The sequence below is a fragment of the Rhyacophila brunnea genome, unplaced genomic scaffold, assembly GCF_057557595.1.
Source record: "Rhyacophila brunnea isolate RB1 unplaced genomic scaffold, BYU_Rbru_1.0 scaffold_12, whole genome shotgun sequence".
NCBI classification, from domain to species: Eukaryota; Metazoa; Arthropoda; class Insecta; order Trichoptera; family Rhyacophilidae; genus Rhyacophila; species Rhyacophila brunnea.
Genome location: NW_028232774.1, coordinates 25,136,797 through 25,157,411, shown reverse-complemented (window position 1 = coordinate 25,157,411; position 20,615 = coordinate 25,136,797). Strand labels below are relative to the sequence as shown.

At 35.2% G+C, this 20,615-nt stretch overlaps 1 protein-coding gene across 1 annotated transcript; it reads left to right on the top strand.

Moving 5' to 3' along the window:
* Positions 1-695: 695 nt before the first annotated feature.
* Positions 696-14,535, top strand: LOC147077975 (uncharacterized). Its single transcript, XM_085961054.1, has 3 exons — positions 696-997; positions 10,598-13,455; positions 13,834-14,535. Exons 1-2 carry the CDS (start codon positions 866-868, stop codon positions 12,551-12,553), a joined length of 2,088 nt encoding a protein of 695 aa, XP_085817180.1. The 5' UTR covers positions 696-865; the 3' UTR covers positions 12,554-13,455; positions 13,834-14,535.
* Positions 14,536-20,615: the final 6,080 nt, after the last annotated feature.

The window sequence follows — 20,615 nt, the reverse complement described above, 5'->3', positions numbered from 1 at the left end:
TTGTTGATTAGTTGTTAGGTTATAATCTTATAATTTTACTATTAACATTGCTACTAATTTCGTAACAACACAACTCTGCGATGGGGCAGGGTATGTACTATGGTGCATACCAAAAGCCATGTTGATACGGTCCAAGTACGATCCAAGTACACTTGGATCGAGCGCCATCCAAGCGCACTCGTACGGGACATCTTCATACAAATTACTCCTATCAGTTCTATCCAAGCTACTTGGACCGCGTCCTACTTATCCAAGGTAGCTTGGATAGGAATAATTAGTATGAAGATGTCTCATACGAGTGCACTTGGATGGCACTCGGTCCAAGTGTACTTGGACCGTATCAACACGGCTTAAGTAAGAATAACCAAATTCTTTAGAGGGGTTTAAGCTTTTTTCTTGGATCGGGTCCAGAATAATTAATTAGGTAGGTAGTAGTTCAACAAAACTTTTACCACTACTTGTATTTGAATAAATCAAGCGAATTACTTGCAACTTACATTTTTTCACTAATTTGACTGATACTATAGTTTTTATTGCGTAATAAAAAAAAATATCTGCAAGGAATGGATAGTCGTACATTTTAATTTTTACATCGTAATTTTTCTGTGTGTTGCACACTCTTTGTCTATTTTTAGTATGCCACACTCAACCGCTAGATAGCGTCATAGCCAAGTAGCCAACGCCAGCATTCTTTTGTCTTTGAACGAACGTATTTTGTGCATTGTGGCGTGTTCTGCTTTATGGAATAGCTGCCGTAGATAATCTTCTCTTTGGCGTTGAGGAACTCAAATTACTCTTTGCCACTTATCTGTCAAATGATGTTTTTAGCGGTATTTTAAGTTGTTTTGATTAATTCGATTATATCATGTCAACTAATATAGAAATGGCCGAATGGTCAAAATTGTGCCGGGGATGCATGGGCAAGACGCCTCTCGTCCGTATATACGACGACAATAGCAATATCCGCGCCAAATATCATGAGATGACCACAATAATGGTTAGTATTACACGTTATTGGTTAATATTGTGAATAATAGTTCTTTTATCTTTTACATGAATGAAAAGGCCAACGATCTTCCCCAGAAATATCGCAACAGAAGTCAGCTTTCAACCGGCATTGACAACATTTATAATCATTTAAATATTACCGTGTTATAATTATTTTAAACCATCATTTTTTCCCACCGTCGACGACCAGTATATTATTATATACAAATAGAAACAAATTGTTAATTTACTGTAAAAGTTTTTATCGAGTTCCTGTACAAGTTTTGATTTTATGACACTATTTTTTGAGCCTAATAAGCACGGTCAAATCTAATATTGTTCCTTTATATTTAAAAAATAAGCGCCGTAGTAGGTTTTGGATTCCACGAACTTCAGTACTGACCCAACCTTTCTAGCAAATAGGAAGATTTGGTTAAAATACAAGTGAATACATAGGTATAAAAAAATCTTGAAAAATGACACGAAATTCACATATTTAAGTACATAATAATTATCATCATCAAGGGCGCGACAACCCGGTGTGGGTCTTGGCCTACTCCAACAGCTCCCTCCACCTGTCCCTATCCAGTGTGGCCGCTTTCCAATTTGGTACCCCCAGAATACGGCAGTCACTGGCAGCTCCATCCTACCAGCGAATCTTTTTCCTGCCTCTTCTTCTACGCCCTGCCCTATTGGGTTGCTGGACATCACTCTCTTTGCCAGTTCATTGTCATTCATACGGTGCACATGACCTAGCCATCGCAGTCTCCCAATTTTGGGAAGTCTTGCAATCTTCGTACAGCCCGTAGTGCTCAGCATTATACGGCCATATATACGGCGGAAAATTTTTCTTTCAAAAATGTTCAGAGCTCTTTCATGTCGCAGAGTTAATGTCCAGGTTTCCGATGCTCAGGTGACCACTGGCTTTACAAGTGTCTTGTAAAGAGTGCTTTTAGTTCGGCGAGATAGTATGCGGCACTTAAAATGTCTTAACAGGCCAAAGTAGCATTTATTCGCAGACATGATTCTCTTGTTGATTTCTTCTGTAATATCATTATGTCGAGTTACAAGAGAACTGAGGTATATGAAACTTGTATGCACCAATATCTAACTTTAGTGTGCCTTCTCGTGGTGTGACATAGACAGGCATGTATTTAGTTTTTGCCTCGTTTATTTGTAAGCCCGTACCATAATAATTGTAGACATCAAAATCAGATAAATTTATATGTGTAATGCAAGACAATTAAATATTATTAATATGTACTTAATTGTATTTCATAAATAATAAAAAATACCATTCGACCACTGCAACTATACTAGAAACAAATGCAGCAATGCTCGATCGCGTTACGCATGTTTTGATTAATACTGTTTAGTTTTTAGAGTAGTGGTCTTTTGAAACTTAAATACAAACCAAAACCTAGCACAACTTACGGTAAATTAGAAGTAAGGTTTTGGTTAGTTTTTATGTTTAAAAACTAATATTGGCTGCCATTATTATATTAATCGCTTCTGTCAATCCTTTAATGTGTTGAATTTAAATTATTTGTAATTCATTCATTCATTTACCCATATGGCGGCAGGGTGTCGGCGACGGCAATGAGATATGAGTTAACAAAAGCACCGTCACAGTTACACTAAATCATGTTATCAGCACTACAGAGGCACCGGTAAAACCTCAATCTATGCCAGTGTGTTTTTATCAGCATGGATGGCAGAGAGTCCTACAGGAAAAGCATATTTGGCGCAGGTCTCAATAATATTCTTAGTGGTATGAATTTCTCCATACTCACGTTAAGGAGAGCGATTTAATTCCCACTTATACACGTTATGCTGTGGGAATGAAATACAGCCTTTAATTGTATTACAGTACTCTCTCAGTATTCCGCCACCCCAAAAACCAGACAAGTGTCCAATTAGTGAAAACGGCGGATTATAATAGTGCATAAATACAAAATATTGTAAAAATTAAGACGGGTATTTCGTAATAGGTTTTTATTGAGTAATTTGTACTAGCAACTTACGGTTTTTTTTATGATTAAAAAATTCAATGGTGTATTAAATTATACATATCAATTATAAACTAAGTTTATTACTACATACATATTAAGAGCATACTTCAGTGAAACGGCAAATAATTTTCAACTATAGGTGCGATGAAATTTCGGACTCGCTGGCAATCGGAGAGCGATAGTCGAGCTGTGAACAAGTCAATTTGTTTTGTGATGGTGACGGGGGAATTAATTCTCAAGTTGTGTAAAGATGACTAAAAAACGTTTACCATTTTATCATTTACTTGAAAAAGAAAACATGTCAATGAATATATTATTATTATTACTAATAGAACAATAAACATAACATTAAATGGACGCATGTTGCATTTTTATGACAAATTATGTTTTGTTCTGCACGTGTCGTTTGTACAATCTTCGCGTCGCGTAGTCACAATCGTTTTAGACCGTGTCCCAGCTGAAGTATAGCCTTAAACAGTAAATCACTTAACACAACCACTTGTTCAGTGTTTGTTTTTTTCTGAATACTGTTGGAAGATTGTGTCATCTCATAATTTATGCAACATGATGGATGTGTTGACGGTTGCATTATTTTCCTCTGCCCATTTAATGGTAACGTGTCCAGCTAGTGCATCTTCTGATTTGACTGTATGAGCTGCGGTCGGTTGGCAATTATTGACTTTATTCTCAGAATCCAAGCCTCTCGATGTATTTACGAGCTCGTCTTCAGTCGGAAATGGCGCATACCCTCAGAACTTTCTATTATCCATTCTTCTAAAACATTTCGCGTTAAGCTCTGAGTTTTCAGTCCCTCTCTGAATCAATTCTTCTAATGGAACTTAGTCTTCCTGTACCCAGTTTTCATCATCTTGATTCATGGAGGACCACAGCTTTTTTCACGATTAAATTATTGCTCGTCCCGGGAGGTCGTTCCATGCCTCAGGTACATTAAATACGACAGCGGATAGCTGATATAGGCACGCGGCGGACTATTGAATTTTACATATGAATACCGGCGAATTATAGAGCTTGATTTTGTAATTAAACTAGTAAAAATAACGGCAGATTATAGTAGTTGTCGGGTAATTGAGCGGCGGAATACTGAGAGAGTACTGTACTTACATACACTACATAAATATGCCTAACATACGTATTTTGATTTCAACATAAAATATGAATTATGAGCCTCTTTTAGTTGACTGGCATGTCGAAAATATGTTAATTTTAGGCTTTTTAGATAACTCATGAGTTAAGGTGATGTCTCTAGGTAAAATTGTTATCGAAAAATAGCTAGAAAAGTTTATTAATCGGTAAATATATTTTCAAAAGTAATGAGAAAAATAAAATAAAAAATTAAGAAGTATCGTGGAGTTCTATATACCAAAAATACGTGTCAAATTCGGTACATTTCTATCGGGTGGTAAGAATGAATGACATAAGATTTATTATCAAAATTACGATAAAAATGTACGTAAATCTATTACCTAAGGAAACGCTAAGCGGAAATTGGAATTTATTATATCCTTATATCCTTTTTTTCAAATTTAAAAAACATCGATTTAGAGGTTAGAAAGCATGCAATTAAAATCGAAATATCTCGGATTAGACGCAATTAATCGCGAAAAACGTTTAGCGTTTCTTTTAAAAATATTATTTATTATTTTTTAGGCCAGTTATTTAAATTTAATCTTGTATTTTTGTATATTAACGAATCGATTGTAAATAAAATGAATATTTGACAAGACTTGATCGACATGTGCTGCTAACGCGGAAATAAATCGAACCATTTTTGAAACAATACCTACATAGATTAAACACACATACATTGAAAATAAAGGTTCGTCAGGTACGCTCTGTCAATAGGTCTGCGCTCTGTCAATAATATTTTCTGTTTGCGATATTGGAGCATGTCACAATGGACGACCATATATCAACCTCCACTTTTTGAAATAGTGTTGTGTAATTATTTCAGATATTTATTACTGTTTTGACGTACCTACCTTTTATAAAGCGATTTTAAAATAAATATAGTTTCAAAATAATATAAAGAAAGCATACGAGCGAAAATGCCTAAGATACTTCTGACACACATCAAATTTAATCTTTGTCTAGTGACTGTACAATTTATATATTAAGTATTAAGTGTTTAAAATGTTATAAGTAAAAAAAAAACGTCTATTCACGTGGTAGTCGCGAAAATTATGAACAATATACAAGGTTAAAAATAATAAGAATTGTTAAAATTTCTAGTCTCAATATTATTCAAAGACAAATTTAATTAACCCGATCAAAACAGCCTCGACAAACTTCCACTTAACTAACTTTTGTTCTATATGTTTATCCTGGATACAGCGGCAAATACATTTTGAAAATAGCCGATATACTGGATTATTTGTTAGTTTGGGTTAGTTTAGGTTAGATTAGGTTAGGTTCTTTTTCTTTGACCATGTCCGATCCTAATAGGATCATATGGGCCTCCACAGAGTAGAGGTTTGTATTAACAGAATTTGTTTTTACGAGAAATGGATGTCAGCCACTTGCACAACCTATTAGGTCCATACCCTGACTCACACACAAATTGAAAAACAATATGTGTACTTGCCAGACCCAGGATTCGAACCTGGGACCCACGGCATGATAGTCCAACGCTTATGCCGCGCGGCCACCGTTAGGTAATCCTAACAAATAATCTAGTATATCGGTTATTTTCAAAATGTGTTTGCCGCTGTATCCAGGATAACCGACTTGTACCCTAACTTTAATTACATACATACTATTGTACTATATTTAGGCCATCGAGCGTTCATTCCTGTCTACGGCCTTAAAATTATTATCTACATGCCTATTATAACTGTCTGTCGTCCAAAAAGTGGAGGTTGATAATTTAGTATGCTAAATATAGTAAAGATATACGCTATGCTAGGGCTACGCTAGGGTAAACAATTCAGTGAATGAACATATAAGAGATGAATTTGAATTCAACTAAATTAAATTAAAACAACGATTAAATTAACTAAGAAAATTATAACAATAGGTAGGTACAATAAATTGTGTATAACCGTAGTATTACTAATTTTATGCCGTGATGCTTTGATAGTTGGACTTTTCATAATATTTGGATCACTATTTAGTTGCTCATTTATCTGCCACATCATAAAGCCGTAAATATTGATTTTTTTACGAAGCAATCATAAATACAAAAAAATTAAGATCTACTTTTCAATCATAGTAGATACCTAGGAATATGGTATAGGTGTTGATAATTTTTAATTATTTATTCGAGATCTTCAGGGAATTACAAAAGTCCACACCTAGAAACCACTGGGCCAAAAAGGTTTCTTTTTATATCTCCAAATCCATTTCACTTACATAACATAGGTAAAATAAATATAACTATCTTTTATTTTATCTTGCATTTTCGTTAAAATCGACAATAGATTTTTTCAAAGAAATAACGTTCTGTCTTTATCTTAGAATATTATGTAATCAGTGCTCAAATTCTAAATTTTTTTCTTATGTTTTACAATTTTTTTTTAAATTTGTCACTTATTTTGTCCTTGGGTTTTGCTTATCGAGATTTGTTCCCATGTTTATTTACGTTTTTTCTTACTTCCAACTTCTTTTTTATTCAATTCGTTGCGTGTCTTACTTTATGTTTATCTCGGATATAGTTAGTTAATACAAACCTTCTACTCTCTGGAGGCCCATATGATCCCATTAGGATCGGACATGGTTGAAACGAAACGAATTGGGATGTCTATATATCGACTATGTCATAATTATTATAACTACAGTCGAACTCGGTTATTACAATCTCGGACATAGCGAGATCTCGGATGTAATGAGGAAACAACCGTTGACATTTGGTATATGATTTTCTCCTTACATTTTTTTCACTGTTATAACGAGAAACTTATCGGATATACCGAGCTAAAATACTGTTAATGTGTTGATCGTTTAAAAACATTTCGACCATAAGCAATAAAATCCGATCGGACAAGATGCCGCCGGGGACAGATTACGTTTATGACACTAGTTAAGTGTCTAATTGTTGTTTTCGCCGACAATAAAAATACCTATTCTCTGATATAACGAGTACCGCTTATAACGAGCAAATTCAGCCGGTCCAACCTTCCTCGTAATAACCAAGTACGACTGTATATTCCTTATTTTGTTTAATAATATTTCGAATGGCATTTGTTTTGCTATTCATTTAATATCCTTTTTTTATTCCACCTCTAGAAATTCGATGTAATTGTCAATTGTTCAAGATTAAACTCAATGTTATAAACATTTGAACTTAAATGTTCATTTACTACTATAAATAAACTTTACTGTAGAAAAATATTTATATTAGTATTGACAACGTAAAAAAATCTGGTTCATTGACTGGACAGCTTACTCTTTATTGCCAGTATAAAAAACTACGGTAAACAAAATGAAAAAATCATAAACACTTTAAATCAAATCAAATAATGTCTATTGATGACATGTAGTCAGAATTGTAAATATTTTATGGGGTAAATATTAATTGTAAATATTTTTACATAGGTAGGTAAATCTAATATATAAAAATTAATATTTGTGTGTTTGTTTGTTCGTATTGAATGCGCAGCCACACCGTTCATCCGATTGCAATAAAACTGTGTAAACTTATTGCTTGCACTTGCGGGAAGAGTATAGGCTATACTAATATATAAAAATGAATGTCTGTCTGTCTGTATGTCTGTCTGTCTGTGTGTCTGTCCCGTATGCGTTCCTATACTATTCATCCGATTGCGATGAAATTTTGGTAAGTGGTTATATGCACACCCATGAAGGTTTCTGAATTAAAAAAATCATCATCATCTTCTTCTTCTTCATTCAATTTTCTTTTATTCGTATGGTTCCTATACCATTCATCCGATTGCAATAAAATTTTGGTAAATGGTTGTATGCACACCCATTAAGGTTTCTGAATTAGAAAAATTATCATCTTCTTCTTCTTCTTCATTCTATCTTCTTTTATTCGTATGGTTCCTATACCATTCATCCGATTGCGATGAAACCTTCGTCAGTTGTTGTGTTAACACCCGCAAAGGTTTCTGAAATAGTACAACCATCTTCTTCTTCTTCTTTTTCTTCATTCTATCTTCTTTTATTCGTATGGTCCCTATACCATTCATCCGATTGCAATGAAACTTCGTCAGTTGTTGTGGTAACACCCGCAATGGTTTTTGAATTCGTACAACCATCTTCTTCTTCTTCTTCTATTCGTATGCGTTCTAATTCCATTCATCCGATTGCAATAAAATTTTCGTCAGTAATTGTGCCAACACCCGCGAGGTTTCTGAATTTTACAACCATCTTCTTCTTCTTCTTCATTCTATCTTCTTTTATTCGTATGGTCCTTATACCATTCATCCAATTGCAATGAAATTTTCGTCAGTAATTGTGCCAACACCCGCGAAGGTTTCTGAATTAGTACAACCATCTTCTTCTTCTATTACATCTTCTTCTATTCGTATGCGTTCCTATACCATTCATCCGATTGCAATGAAATTTTGATCAAGTGTTGTGCTCACGCCGCAAAGGTTTCTGAATTGATACAACTATTTTCTTTTTCTTCTATTCTATCTTCTTCTATTTGTATGCGTTCTTATACCATTCATCCGATTGCGATGAAATCTTGAACAATTGTTGTGAGCACGCCCGCGAAAGGTTCTGAATTAGTACAACCATCTTCTTCTTCTTCTATTCGTATGCGTTCCTATACCATTCATCCGATTGCAATGAAAATTTGATCAAGTGTTGTGTTTACGCCCACAATCTGAATTGATACAACCATTTTCTTTTTCTTCTATTCTATCTTCTTCTATTCGTATGCGTTCTTATACCATTCATCCAACTGCGATGAAATTTTGACCAGTTGTTGTGCGCAAGCCCGCAAAGGTTTCTGAATTAGTACAACCATCTTCTTCTTCTATTCTATCTTCTTCTATTCGTATGCGTTCCTATACCATTCATCCGATTGCAATTAAATTTTGATCAAGTGTTGTGCTCACGCCGCAAAGGTTTCTGAATTGATACAACTATTTTCTTTTTCTTCTATTCTATCTTCTTCTATTTGTATGCGTTCTTATACCATTCATCCGATTGCGATGAAATCTTGAAAAATTGTTGTGAGCACGCCCGCGAAAGGTTCTGAATTAGTACAACCATCTTCTTCTTCTTCTATTTGTATGCGTTCCTATACCATTCATCCGATTGCAATGAAAATTTGATCAAGTGTTGTGTTTACGCCCGCAATCTAAATTGATACAACCATTTTCTTTTTCTTCTATTCTATCTTCTTCTATTCTATGCGTACTTATACCATTCATCCAACTGCGATGAAATTTTGACCAGTTGTTGTGCGCAAGCCCGCGAAGGTTTCTGAATTAGTACAACCATCTTCTTCTTCTTCTATTCGTATGCGTTCCTATACCATTCATCCGATTGCAATGAAACTTTGGTGAGTTGTCGTGCGCACGCCTGCAAAGGTTTCTGAATTAGTACAACCATCATCTTCTTCTTCTATTCGAATGCGTACTTACACCATTCATCCGATTGCAATGAAACTTTGGTGAGTTGTCGTGCGCATGCCCACGAAGATTTCTGAATTAGAAAATCATCTTCTACTTCTATTCGTATGCGTTCCTATACCATTCATCCGATTGCAATGACATTTCTATCAAGTGTTGTGCCCTTGGCCGCAAAGGTTTCTGAATTAGTACGATCATCTTTTTCTTCTTCTATTTGTATGCGTTCTTATGCCATTCATCCGATTGTGATGAAATTTTGACCAGTTGTTGTGCGCACGCCCGCAAAGGTTTTTGAATTAGTACAACCATCTTCTTCTTCTTCTATTCGTATGTGTTCTTATTCCATTAATTCGACTGCAATGAAACTTTGGTGAGTTGTCATGTGCATGCCCACGAAGATTTCTGAATTAGAAAATCATCTTCTTCTACTATTCGTATGCGTTCCTATACCAATCATCCGATTGCGATGAAACTTTTGTCAGTTGGTGTGCGCACACCTGCAAAGGTTTCTAAATTATTATTATATAAAATACAAAGTTTGTTGTTTGTTTGTTCCATCCAATTTTGATTTTTTTTTTACTACATATTAATAACATTAATAACGTTTTAATATTTTGGATTCGATTTTAATTTAGTGTTCTTATGTTTGACCTTTACTCCTATTAGAATTATTTTCATATTGCCATATTGTATTACACAGATATTTTAATATTAAAAAAATAATTACCTCTTATTATTTTTCAAATATCTAAGATAAATATAACCACGAAGCGACCCTGTGCGAAGCCGGGTACTTCAGCTAGTATATAATAAATTTAAATGCATTTTTATCAAGCTTATGATTTTTAATATGTGGCGACACTCAATATTTTATTTTAGATTTTATTGCCATCTGGTTACGATCGACGAAAGTTTTTAGTAATCATTTTTAGAAATTCATGGTAAGACGCATTTAGATGGCGTTGAAGTCACATTTCATCGTAAATTGAGCCAAAGGCTTCACCTTAATGATTGATGATTTTCTTTCAATTTTAGGTTTCAGAAGGAGATGGTCTTCCAGAATATCTCTGCTTGGACTGTTTGGACACCTTAAATTATGCTCATCAATTCAAAAAGAAATGTTTGCAAGTCGAAGCGGAGCTTAAACTCAGGTTGGCGACTTTTAGAGCCAAAAAAAAGAAGAGATCATTTGACGCCGACGATGGCTACGGCCTGACATCGAAGAAAAAAAGCAGTGGGAGCGCTTCACCCGCGTCAGTTTTGCCTTTGAATACCATCGTCAAACTCGAAGATCTGTCGGACGAGGATGACTACTACGTTGTGGTTATCGAAGAGAAAGATGGATCGAAAACTGTCAAAGCCATCAAAATGGAGGATGACAATGTTGATGATTTGAGCAATCGAGTCACCGTTAAAAAAGAGCAACTGCTGGACGACGAAGAAATCTATGACACCTACGACGTGGATCAGCCGTTTTCTGGCACTGAGGCATTCCTGCAGATCCGGGAGCCGCCCACACCTGCTGTAGACTCTCCCAGGAAGCGGGAACGGGCGTCGACGAAGATCCATGCCGTCGAGGTCACCCCTGAGAGTGTGTTCGTGGAGAATGATCCGGCTGTTATGGCGCCTTTCCCGGACGTTCCGCCAGATGCAGACAAGATAAACTTCATTCAGGTGCTGACCGATGCCGAAATTGTCGATGGAAGCGTGATCGAGTACGAGGATGAGAGCGGTACAGTTGGGAGCGACGCGGGCGCAGTTGTCACAGAAGACGGGGTGGCCTACGCCCAGGAGGAGGTGGTGGTGGGCAATGGAGATGACCCCCTACAGCAGCTGAACTGTGACACTGCCGAGTTCGTCATTGACTATGATGGCGATGAGGACGAGGCCATCACTGTTTACCAGCAGGAGGATGGTAGCTTCCTCTGCTTCTGTGGAAACGCATTCATGGACTTTACCGATTATGAAAAGCACCGCGCCTCGCATGATGTACACACATGCTATGCATGCAATAAAGGATTCGAGTCCAAAGAGATCCTGGCGGGACACACTTTGCTGCACGAGAACTCCGACTCACAGTTGTCGTGCCCGTTTTGCGAGCAGACAGTTCGCCGCAACGCACTCGCCTCACACATTAAGATCAACCACAACCGCTTCCGGCCAACGTGTGACCTGTGCGGCAAGTCCTTTGCCAGTGAGAACAACCTGAAACGTCACCAGCTCATTCATGCGGGTGTCAAGCACTACGAATGCGGTATCTGCCCCAAACGTTTCAACCAGAAGATCGCCATGCAGAACCACCGCGCCACCCACGGTGATCGCCCCAGCTTCAGGTGCATTGATTGCCTCAAGGAGTTTGAGTCGGAGGAGGTCCTCGCGGCGCATCGGAAGGAGTGGTGTGACGGGTCTGCCGGGAGGGACACAGACACGGAGGGCGGGCGCCACACTTGTGACGCATGCGGCAAGGATTATGCAACGGCCGCGTCACTGCGCAGCCATGTAGAGTATGTCCACGGGTCGCAGCAGACAGAACTACTGTGCTCCGAGTGTGGGGAGGTGCTGCCAACACGCAAGGCCATGTACGCGCACTCTTACACGCATCGCCAGACTAAGAGCAAGCAACTGAAGCGGTTCTCATGTGGCACCTGCGGTAAGGGCTGTGCCAGCCACGCCATGCTGCTCATGCACGAGCGCGTACACACTAACGAGCGCCCCTATAAGTGCAGTAGTTGCTCCCTAGCCTTCAAGACCAAGACGCACCTCACCACGCACCAGCTCACGCACACCCAGGAGAAGCGCTTTGGCTGCTCTGTCTGCATGAAATTCTTCGCGCTCAAAGGAAACCTCGTAGTCCATCTACGGACGCACACCGGTGAGCGCCCCTACGTCTGCACCATCTGCAATCAGGCCTTCATCGACTCCAAGTACTTGAAGAAGCATAAACTGCGGAGGCACGAAATTGGAAACATACCCTGGAACCACTATTATTAAGATGCACCTCTAGTAGGCAATGTTTCTTCAGAAACCAAAATGGTGCAAATCTAATTGGTAAAGAAAGGTATAATATGACTGTGGTAGTTATAACCTACGCTGGTTTCATCGGTGCCGATAGAGTTTAAATTTAATTATCCGAGATAGTGGTATTCAAAGTGTGCGCTGGGGCGCCGCGAAATATTCCCTAGGGTGTCACAGGAAATAATAATTCCAGAAGATATTAATTCAAGGCGCTGATGCATGATCAGAATGATAAATTCGTATGCTTTGGTGGTTGTTTTCATCAGAAATTCATACTTCATGTTGAAAGGAAGACATAGGATTAGTGAATCACAACTGTTTTCGCTTGCCAGAACCAACCCTTGGGACATCTCAGGGAACCTCTACATGGGTGATGCGGTTACATATAAGTTGTGCGTATTACATTTCGTCGGATCACAGTTCACCGTGAGCTGTTATACTGGAAAGAGAAGGCCGTATAGAATTGAGATCAAAAAATCTCACGTTCGTGGAGCATTAAGATACATACAAACAGTAATGTTCCAATTATTGTATTAGAGTCAATAGGAACATTAATTTGATATTGATTGGTATCAAATATTTGATAATAACGTTGTCATTATTATCATATGTTAGATCAACTTATCCTTACGAACACTGACCAGAATTTTACATAAATTAGACGATATGATTGTACATATTTGTAATTTACTTACTTACCTAATTTTTTCTGTCTTTCCCTTGTTTTCTGATGGTTTTTATTACGTGTTTTTTTAGACATGAATTTGATCTCAATACTATACGACCATCAGTTTCTGATACGACAGGTCATGGTGAACGATGATATGGCCATCTGCATATGTATAGTTTTTCGGACGCATCCGGCTGATGATATTAAGGTGACGCATCAGTGAAACGCCAAATAATTTCCAACTGTAGGCGCGACGAAATTTTGGACTCGCTGCCATTCACTGAGAGAATCTCGAGCCAGAAGCACGTCACTTTGCTGCGTGATGGCGACGGGTCAATTAATTCTAAAATCGTGTAAAGATGACTAAAAACGTTACCCATTTACTTTAAAAAGAAAACATGTCAATGAATATATTATTATTGTTACTAATAGAACAATAAACAGAACATAAAATGAACGTATGTTGGATTTATATGAAAAATAATATTTCGTTTGACAGGTGTCATTTGCACCCGCGACCCGCAGTCCGCGCATCGCCTAGCAACGATCTTTTTAGACCGTGCCTCAACTAATGCATGGCCTTAAGTCAGTAAGGGTTAACAAAATACACATGTACGGTAGGCCAAATTCAGCTATCTTCCTGACGTTGATTGACATCTGAAAAAGATAAAATTAGTCTTAAATCTAATTCTGAACGGAAAATCTTCAATTAGCTGTTCTGTGCACATCATAGATTTTTTCAGACGCCGTGTGTTTATACACTAGTCACCAATGCACATGTATTTGTCCAATCCTCGGCACTTTGACTACTCAGAAATATTACAAAAGTAATAAAAACATCGACCGCCGTAAGATTGTGTAGTGAACGTCATTTAAAATGGGTTTACATGACGTTTTAATATGAATATTAACCATCAGTAGTTATATGATTTTAACTTTAAGAATTGGGTATCACATATTATTAGGTATCATATATTTTTTCATACAGTGAATCCCCGATTCTACGATTTTCAAGGGACTCTAGAAAAAAACGATAATTGCGGGATATACCTACAATTTAAAAGAATTAAACTTTTTTTCTCCTGGATTTTTTTGACATCTTGAATTACTTTCAGTTTCTCAGCTAGAGTTCTAGTTTTCCTCATGGGGGGGTATTTTAGTTGCGACTTATAAAAAATCGAGATGTGAGGCAAGCCTGAGCTTCGTCCGACCTGTGCAAACAAAGCGACCCGACTGAAAGGTCTGTAATAGTATGTACCTATCATAAATAATTCTACTAAAGCGAAATGAAAAATATTCAACAAAAACGGTCAATCGTGACGGGACCATAATATTTAGACGATAGATCGGGGAACGGTTAATGCGGGATTATTTAACATTGTTCTTATGGGTGTTTGGTGGGACTTTCAAAAATAAACGATCCACGCGGGAAAACGATTTATGCGAGAACGGTAGATCGGGGTTCCACTTTATAGCAAACGTAAGTTTTTGTCATAATAGTGTTTTATATTTTTTGTAGTTATACAATGAAATCACAGTAAATGTAATAATTTAATTAACATTTACGTCAGCGTATCTATTCTATACACAGACTGCCATAGGCCGCTATCTGCAGCTATCGAGGGTAGTTTTTCATTTTTTGTATCAAAGTATTAACACTTATTGTAACAATTACAATAAGTTAGCCATCTAAACAGTAAAAACTGTCTATCTCGCTCTAAAATTTAACACAGCCAAGAGAGGTGCTGTTAAAACACAACACTTATTGTAACAATTACAACTAACTTATTGTAATTGTTACAATAAGTGCTAATACTTTGATACAAAAAATGAAAAACTATCCACGATAGCCGCCGACAGCAGTCTTGTGTATAGAATAGATGCGCAGGGGTTAGTAACTGGCCATTATTGAATGTGTAGGTACCACTAGCGAAGGGTGGAGGTAGGCTTTTAAGATCCGACATAAATAGTGAACACTAAACTTTGTCAGTCAAACGTATTTGTTTTCATTTGACTAAGACTACAATAATATTGTGTAGATATTATGTAGATTGTCTTTAACAGTTAGTTTTGAGTTTTTAAAATTCAATTAAACCCTGCCTAATTCAAGCCATAGTAGATAATAGTAAAAAAATATTCATTTATCTATAAAATGTCTAAAATTATGCCATTAAACCATACATGATTTTATATATTTTGTAAATAGAAAATTTTGTAAAAAAAAAATTATGGTTAAAGGCAGGGCTTGATGAATTTTAAAAAACTTACCAACACCATCTATAAATATGCATTCTTAATTCAACGTAAACAAATAAGTATGACTGAAAGCTGTGTGCTTTATTTTTATCGGATCGCCCATAGCATACCTAAACTAAAGATAGATGAATGTGCTTATAAAATTATTTATATACCATAATATATTCAGCTAACTGCCTTCCACAAAGTCTTATTGTAAACGTGCATTGGTATGTAGTTAAAAATGAACTCTGCCTATGTTCCTTTAAGGGTGATTTATCCAGATTTTAGATTATGCCTTTGACCTATTCTGTTAACGACTTTAATGTTTAGATTTATTTATGCTTTGGGTAATATTTTATACTCAATTTGTGAGAAATACATATCCATTAAGTATTTTTTTTTTTTTCATTCAACGAATAAAACTGCAACAAGTGCAAGTATGTTATAACAAAGATTTGGGGTGATCCCGACACCGTTTAGTAATTAAGGTAATTCAATACTTTGATTTAAAATACAAAAGCCAATAAGTAACTTTGTCACAATTAGATAGGACACATATAGCTTAGTGGTCTGCACATGGGTACGAATACCGGGAGGCGCAAGTTCGAATCCTGCTGGGTGTCGTATTTTGTCTATTGGTTATACATTTCTCAGTGTTCAAGTTCGAGTGTTTTCAAATTATGGATGTACAGCTTTTTGAGATTTTATTATCATTTAATAACCATTGAACTGTTTCAATTTCAATTATTATTTTATAATATGTCCCCTAAAATGTGTAATATTTTACACAACTTTAAAGCTAGCTCATGGTATTAAAAAACTGTAAATATAACGCCAGAAGAAATGCTAGATCCAACAAGAAAAATGTTTGTACTATACAAGTGTAATGAAAGATCGGTCAAGCAAAGCAAGGTCTATTTGTTTTACGCCATTGTTTTCAATATTAATAATATTAAGTATCTATAATAATATGTTTATGTAATACAATTGTGTTTAATGAGTTATATCTTAACCTTTTCTCAATGGTGAGATGAATATTAGTCATCCATAATTATGATTTTATCTGTAAATATTCTCACTAAGTTGGAAAACTTACTATGATGTACGTATAACTATAAACAGCCAAATTATTTTCAATAGGTAGTAGAAAATTACTATCAACATGTTTTTTTTAAGATGAATTGTAACATTAATTATTGTTAACTTAGTTTTGAATAAACAAAATTTTAACCACACTGTCTTTTCAATTATTAATCAACTATCTCATGAAGACATTGATGAATATGAAAATTATCTTTTTATTTAAATGAAATAGCAGACTGAGCCCACTAAAAAAAATGCACTTATGTAATATTATTTTCCCTCCAAAATGGTGTGGGAAAGGAGTGTGTTTGTTCTGAGAAAATATGTAAGTTACAACTTGTGTAAGTCATACTTGAAAACGCTTTAAATTAATGGAAATGTTTTGCTGTAAATTTCAGAATAATTCTGATATTCACAAAAAACTGTCTTAATTCCATCTGATCCGATGTAAATTTTTTAACATCGATGGGGACACATTGTTTGAAACGATAATATTATTTGACTAGACTATCATGTCCATTGGATTTACGGAATAAATGCTTACTTATAACTTTTCATACGATGCAGTTATTAGATATTTGAATCCTATTTCATGCATAAAATACGTGTGTAGTGATGTGAAAACCACCAACTTATTTTTTAATTATATATTGTAACTTCCATCCTCAAATCAATTAAGACAATTTCTACTGTCTCCGATTTTTTGGATTTACTAGGTTTACAGGATAGAACGACGGTACTTTGTGTGAAATACAGTGAAACCCCGATTTTACATGTCCAGAATTCACGTTTTCCCGCTATTTGCATGCAGTTCCGTTTCATTTCAGTAGATTTAATTAAGTATTGTCATCTCCACGGGATTCGCATTTCCCAACACCCCCCTTACAACATGCTGCCCCAAAATAATGTGTGATACACCCACCTGCACTAAATGTCACTAGCGGTAGTCAGTAATATGATAATTAACTCATTTAGTGCTAACACCGCGACTGGCGCGTTTTGAGTCGTTGGCTATTAGAAATAATTAACGTGTTATTTAAATGTGGTAATTAAAAGGTTAGCAAAACACATACATATTTTAAATGATTTCACAGAAACTAAACGAAATGTATATATGAATACACAAAATAAAATAGGCACTAAGTGCCCGAAAATCGAAAAAAAAAGTGAGTATGCAGAAATTTTCTATGTGCCAACGCCAATGTCCTAAATAGATGTCTTAAGTGCGAAAAATATAATATATTAGAGCTTTTATGGATATTCAAAGATGGCTTGGGTGTAAAAGGCAGCGTGATTATTTTTAAAATAGGCACTAGAAATTTATTATCCGTTTGTTTATAAACCCTGGCACTTAGTCCTATTTATAAGAAATTGAGACCTGCAACAACACTGTATATCGATTTTGGGCAGTTCTGAGTTATCAATGCCACAATGTTGTACATCTCCTTGGGCATTGTATGATGTATTGAACACCATAAACATTAATTAAAAACATTATTTAAATCAATTTTTAAGTTGCCGCCTTTTTTGCCATAGTAAGAAATGATGTACAAGGTTATGACCACTGGGGTGATATACAGTGTTATTGCAGGGATAGCTTTCTTTTTTGTATGTAGACCAATAAAAAAAAAAATGTTATTTGCATTACTTCTTTTTGCTTTAAAACGTTTTTTTCATTTTCTCAACATTTGTTAAAATCGATATACAGCGTTGTTGCAGGGGAGGTCTCAATTATTGTTAGTGTCGCGACGTAGTATTTTCCTAAAATATCATTGTTGAAACGTGTTTTTCTTACAATGATATAAATTGTATTTTTTTTTCTTCTAAGGACATTAAGATTGTATGTTAACACATTCGCGGACACATGTTAGTGATATGACACATTAAAATTTTCGATACAAATATATAGAAATGAGTATGTCTTAAGATACGACATCATCTAATTAATGGAAATATGTTTGCACTGTGACACAAGTAGATAGGGAACATAGTGTTTTAATCCAAAACACGACTTCTATACACGTACAGTACAGGACGTTTATAGACGTTCTGTCATATCACAATTTAAAAAATAAACGATGTCTATAGACGAGTCTGCGAATGTGTTAAATCTATTGAGAAGCTAATAAATCAGTACTTTTATGAATATTAAATTATTCATTTAAACCATTATATCTCCGATTCAGCTTTTTGGTACTCAGTGCCTATTTTATTTCATGTATTCATATAGTAAGTAGTAATGTTCATTACAGACTTATTCATAAATTGTTATTCTTTCATTCACTGTTGCTTGTATGTATAAGTTTTTCGTTTACAGCCATTCAAATAATGTCTCAGCAAAGAAAAATATTGCCAGTTCAAGGGAACAGGAACATTCTAGAGAAAGCGAAAGAACTCATTGACATAATTCTTCATATAATTTTTTTTATCGATGTATTGAGGGTGAATAATAAACACAATATTTTAAATATCATTTTTATTTATTACAATACTATAAAGATCATTCGATTGAACTAGATAATAGTAATTTATACACTTTGGAATATTTAACAGGGTAAAAATACTCGGAAAACAAAGAAAGAGAGCACAGGATCAAATGGTCTGCGTCATACATTAATTTATTGTAGATCGAGTAACATTTTTGCCAAGCTGATCAAAGTTTTTATTTTACTAAACAAGTTCCTCATCAGCACACTACTTCTTAAACCATCGAATGCTGAACGATACATCGTTGTTTATAATACCAGCGAAAAATGCTAACCATGATCGTGGTTGATGTCACAATGCTTAGAATGGTAATTATATTGCGAACTTTGTACTGCACATTTATTTACTTTCTTTAATATATCTTTTATGGGCTTAGATGATTTATTTATTTAATGAAAATTAACGTTATTTATAAAAGGGGAATCTATGTGTATGACAAGTTAAAACTTCTAATCGACCTTAAAAAATACAATTAATTACGTGCCATTAATGGGCCATTGGCATTATCAATTTTACGACATAAGTACATTTTATTATTATTGTGTCATATTCTGAATATAATAATACCATAAAGAAATAACGTAATCGTGTAAATAATTTGAGGTTGTTGGCAATGATGTAATTAATATAACTGTTGGAATTTATTTTCAACTGTATTTGGTTCCACTTCGAAGTTTAGCAAAGAAAAATTGTATATGTAACAAATTATAATAAAACAGCATATATATTATGTGTGAACAATCTACCCTCAATTGGTAAGTTTTTAATTCAACCTACCACAAAATTTTTCGTTCTTAGTCTCCCGCATGCCCGTATTCAATATTATAATTCAATGTCGCACAATCAATAAGAAAGGTAGGATGTTTAAAAATATTACCATATTTTCTTATCAACAATAATTATAAATGGTAGCATTTCTCGCTGGGATCTTAACGAAACCGGGGAATATATTTTTACTTATTTAAATTATTTTAATTTTAATATCGAAGCTTTGACAACTACATAGATTGTAGAAGTATTGTCTGAATTGATACAGACAAATATTATTTAGGTACATCATTGCTAAATGGACAGGTCAATCAATAATCATCAGGATGTAGGTAGGTGTATTACAAATTCGACTCATTGATATCAAATAGTTTAATTTTTGATCCAATTACAAACCTCACATTATTGTTTCTTCTAGTTATAACTAACACACATTTGAAGTGTTTGACAGAAGTGTTCTTTGAAACAGCCTACTTAAGTTATTTATTACTTACATAAACAAATTTATACATCATTTTTTTCATCAACAGTTCTACTAAATGATGTATACATTTATTTATATAAATAATAAATGATTGAAGTAGGTTGTTCCAAAGAACTCCCTTCTAATAAAATTCAAATGTGAGTTAGAATATTCATTTAGCTGACGATTAGTATTTGATGAAAAAATCGTGGATGAGGTAATAAAGATATTGTCGGCTATAACCACAAGTTAACGTGAGTGTTCTAATGACCTAGTCATTGTATAATTATGAACCAGCGTGCGGGCACACTTTGCATTCCTAACTTTTT

Excerpts from the sequence above, each read along its gene's own strand:
- LOC147077975 (XM_085961054.1), top strand. The coding sequence starts at position 866 with ATGTCAACTAATATAGAAATGGCCGAATGGTCAAAATTGTGCCGGGGA. Across the intron at positions 998-10,597 it reads ATGAGATGACCACAATAATG|GTTTCAGAAGGAGATGGTCT; the intron begins GTTAGTATTACA and ends TTTCAATTTTAG.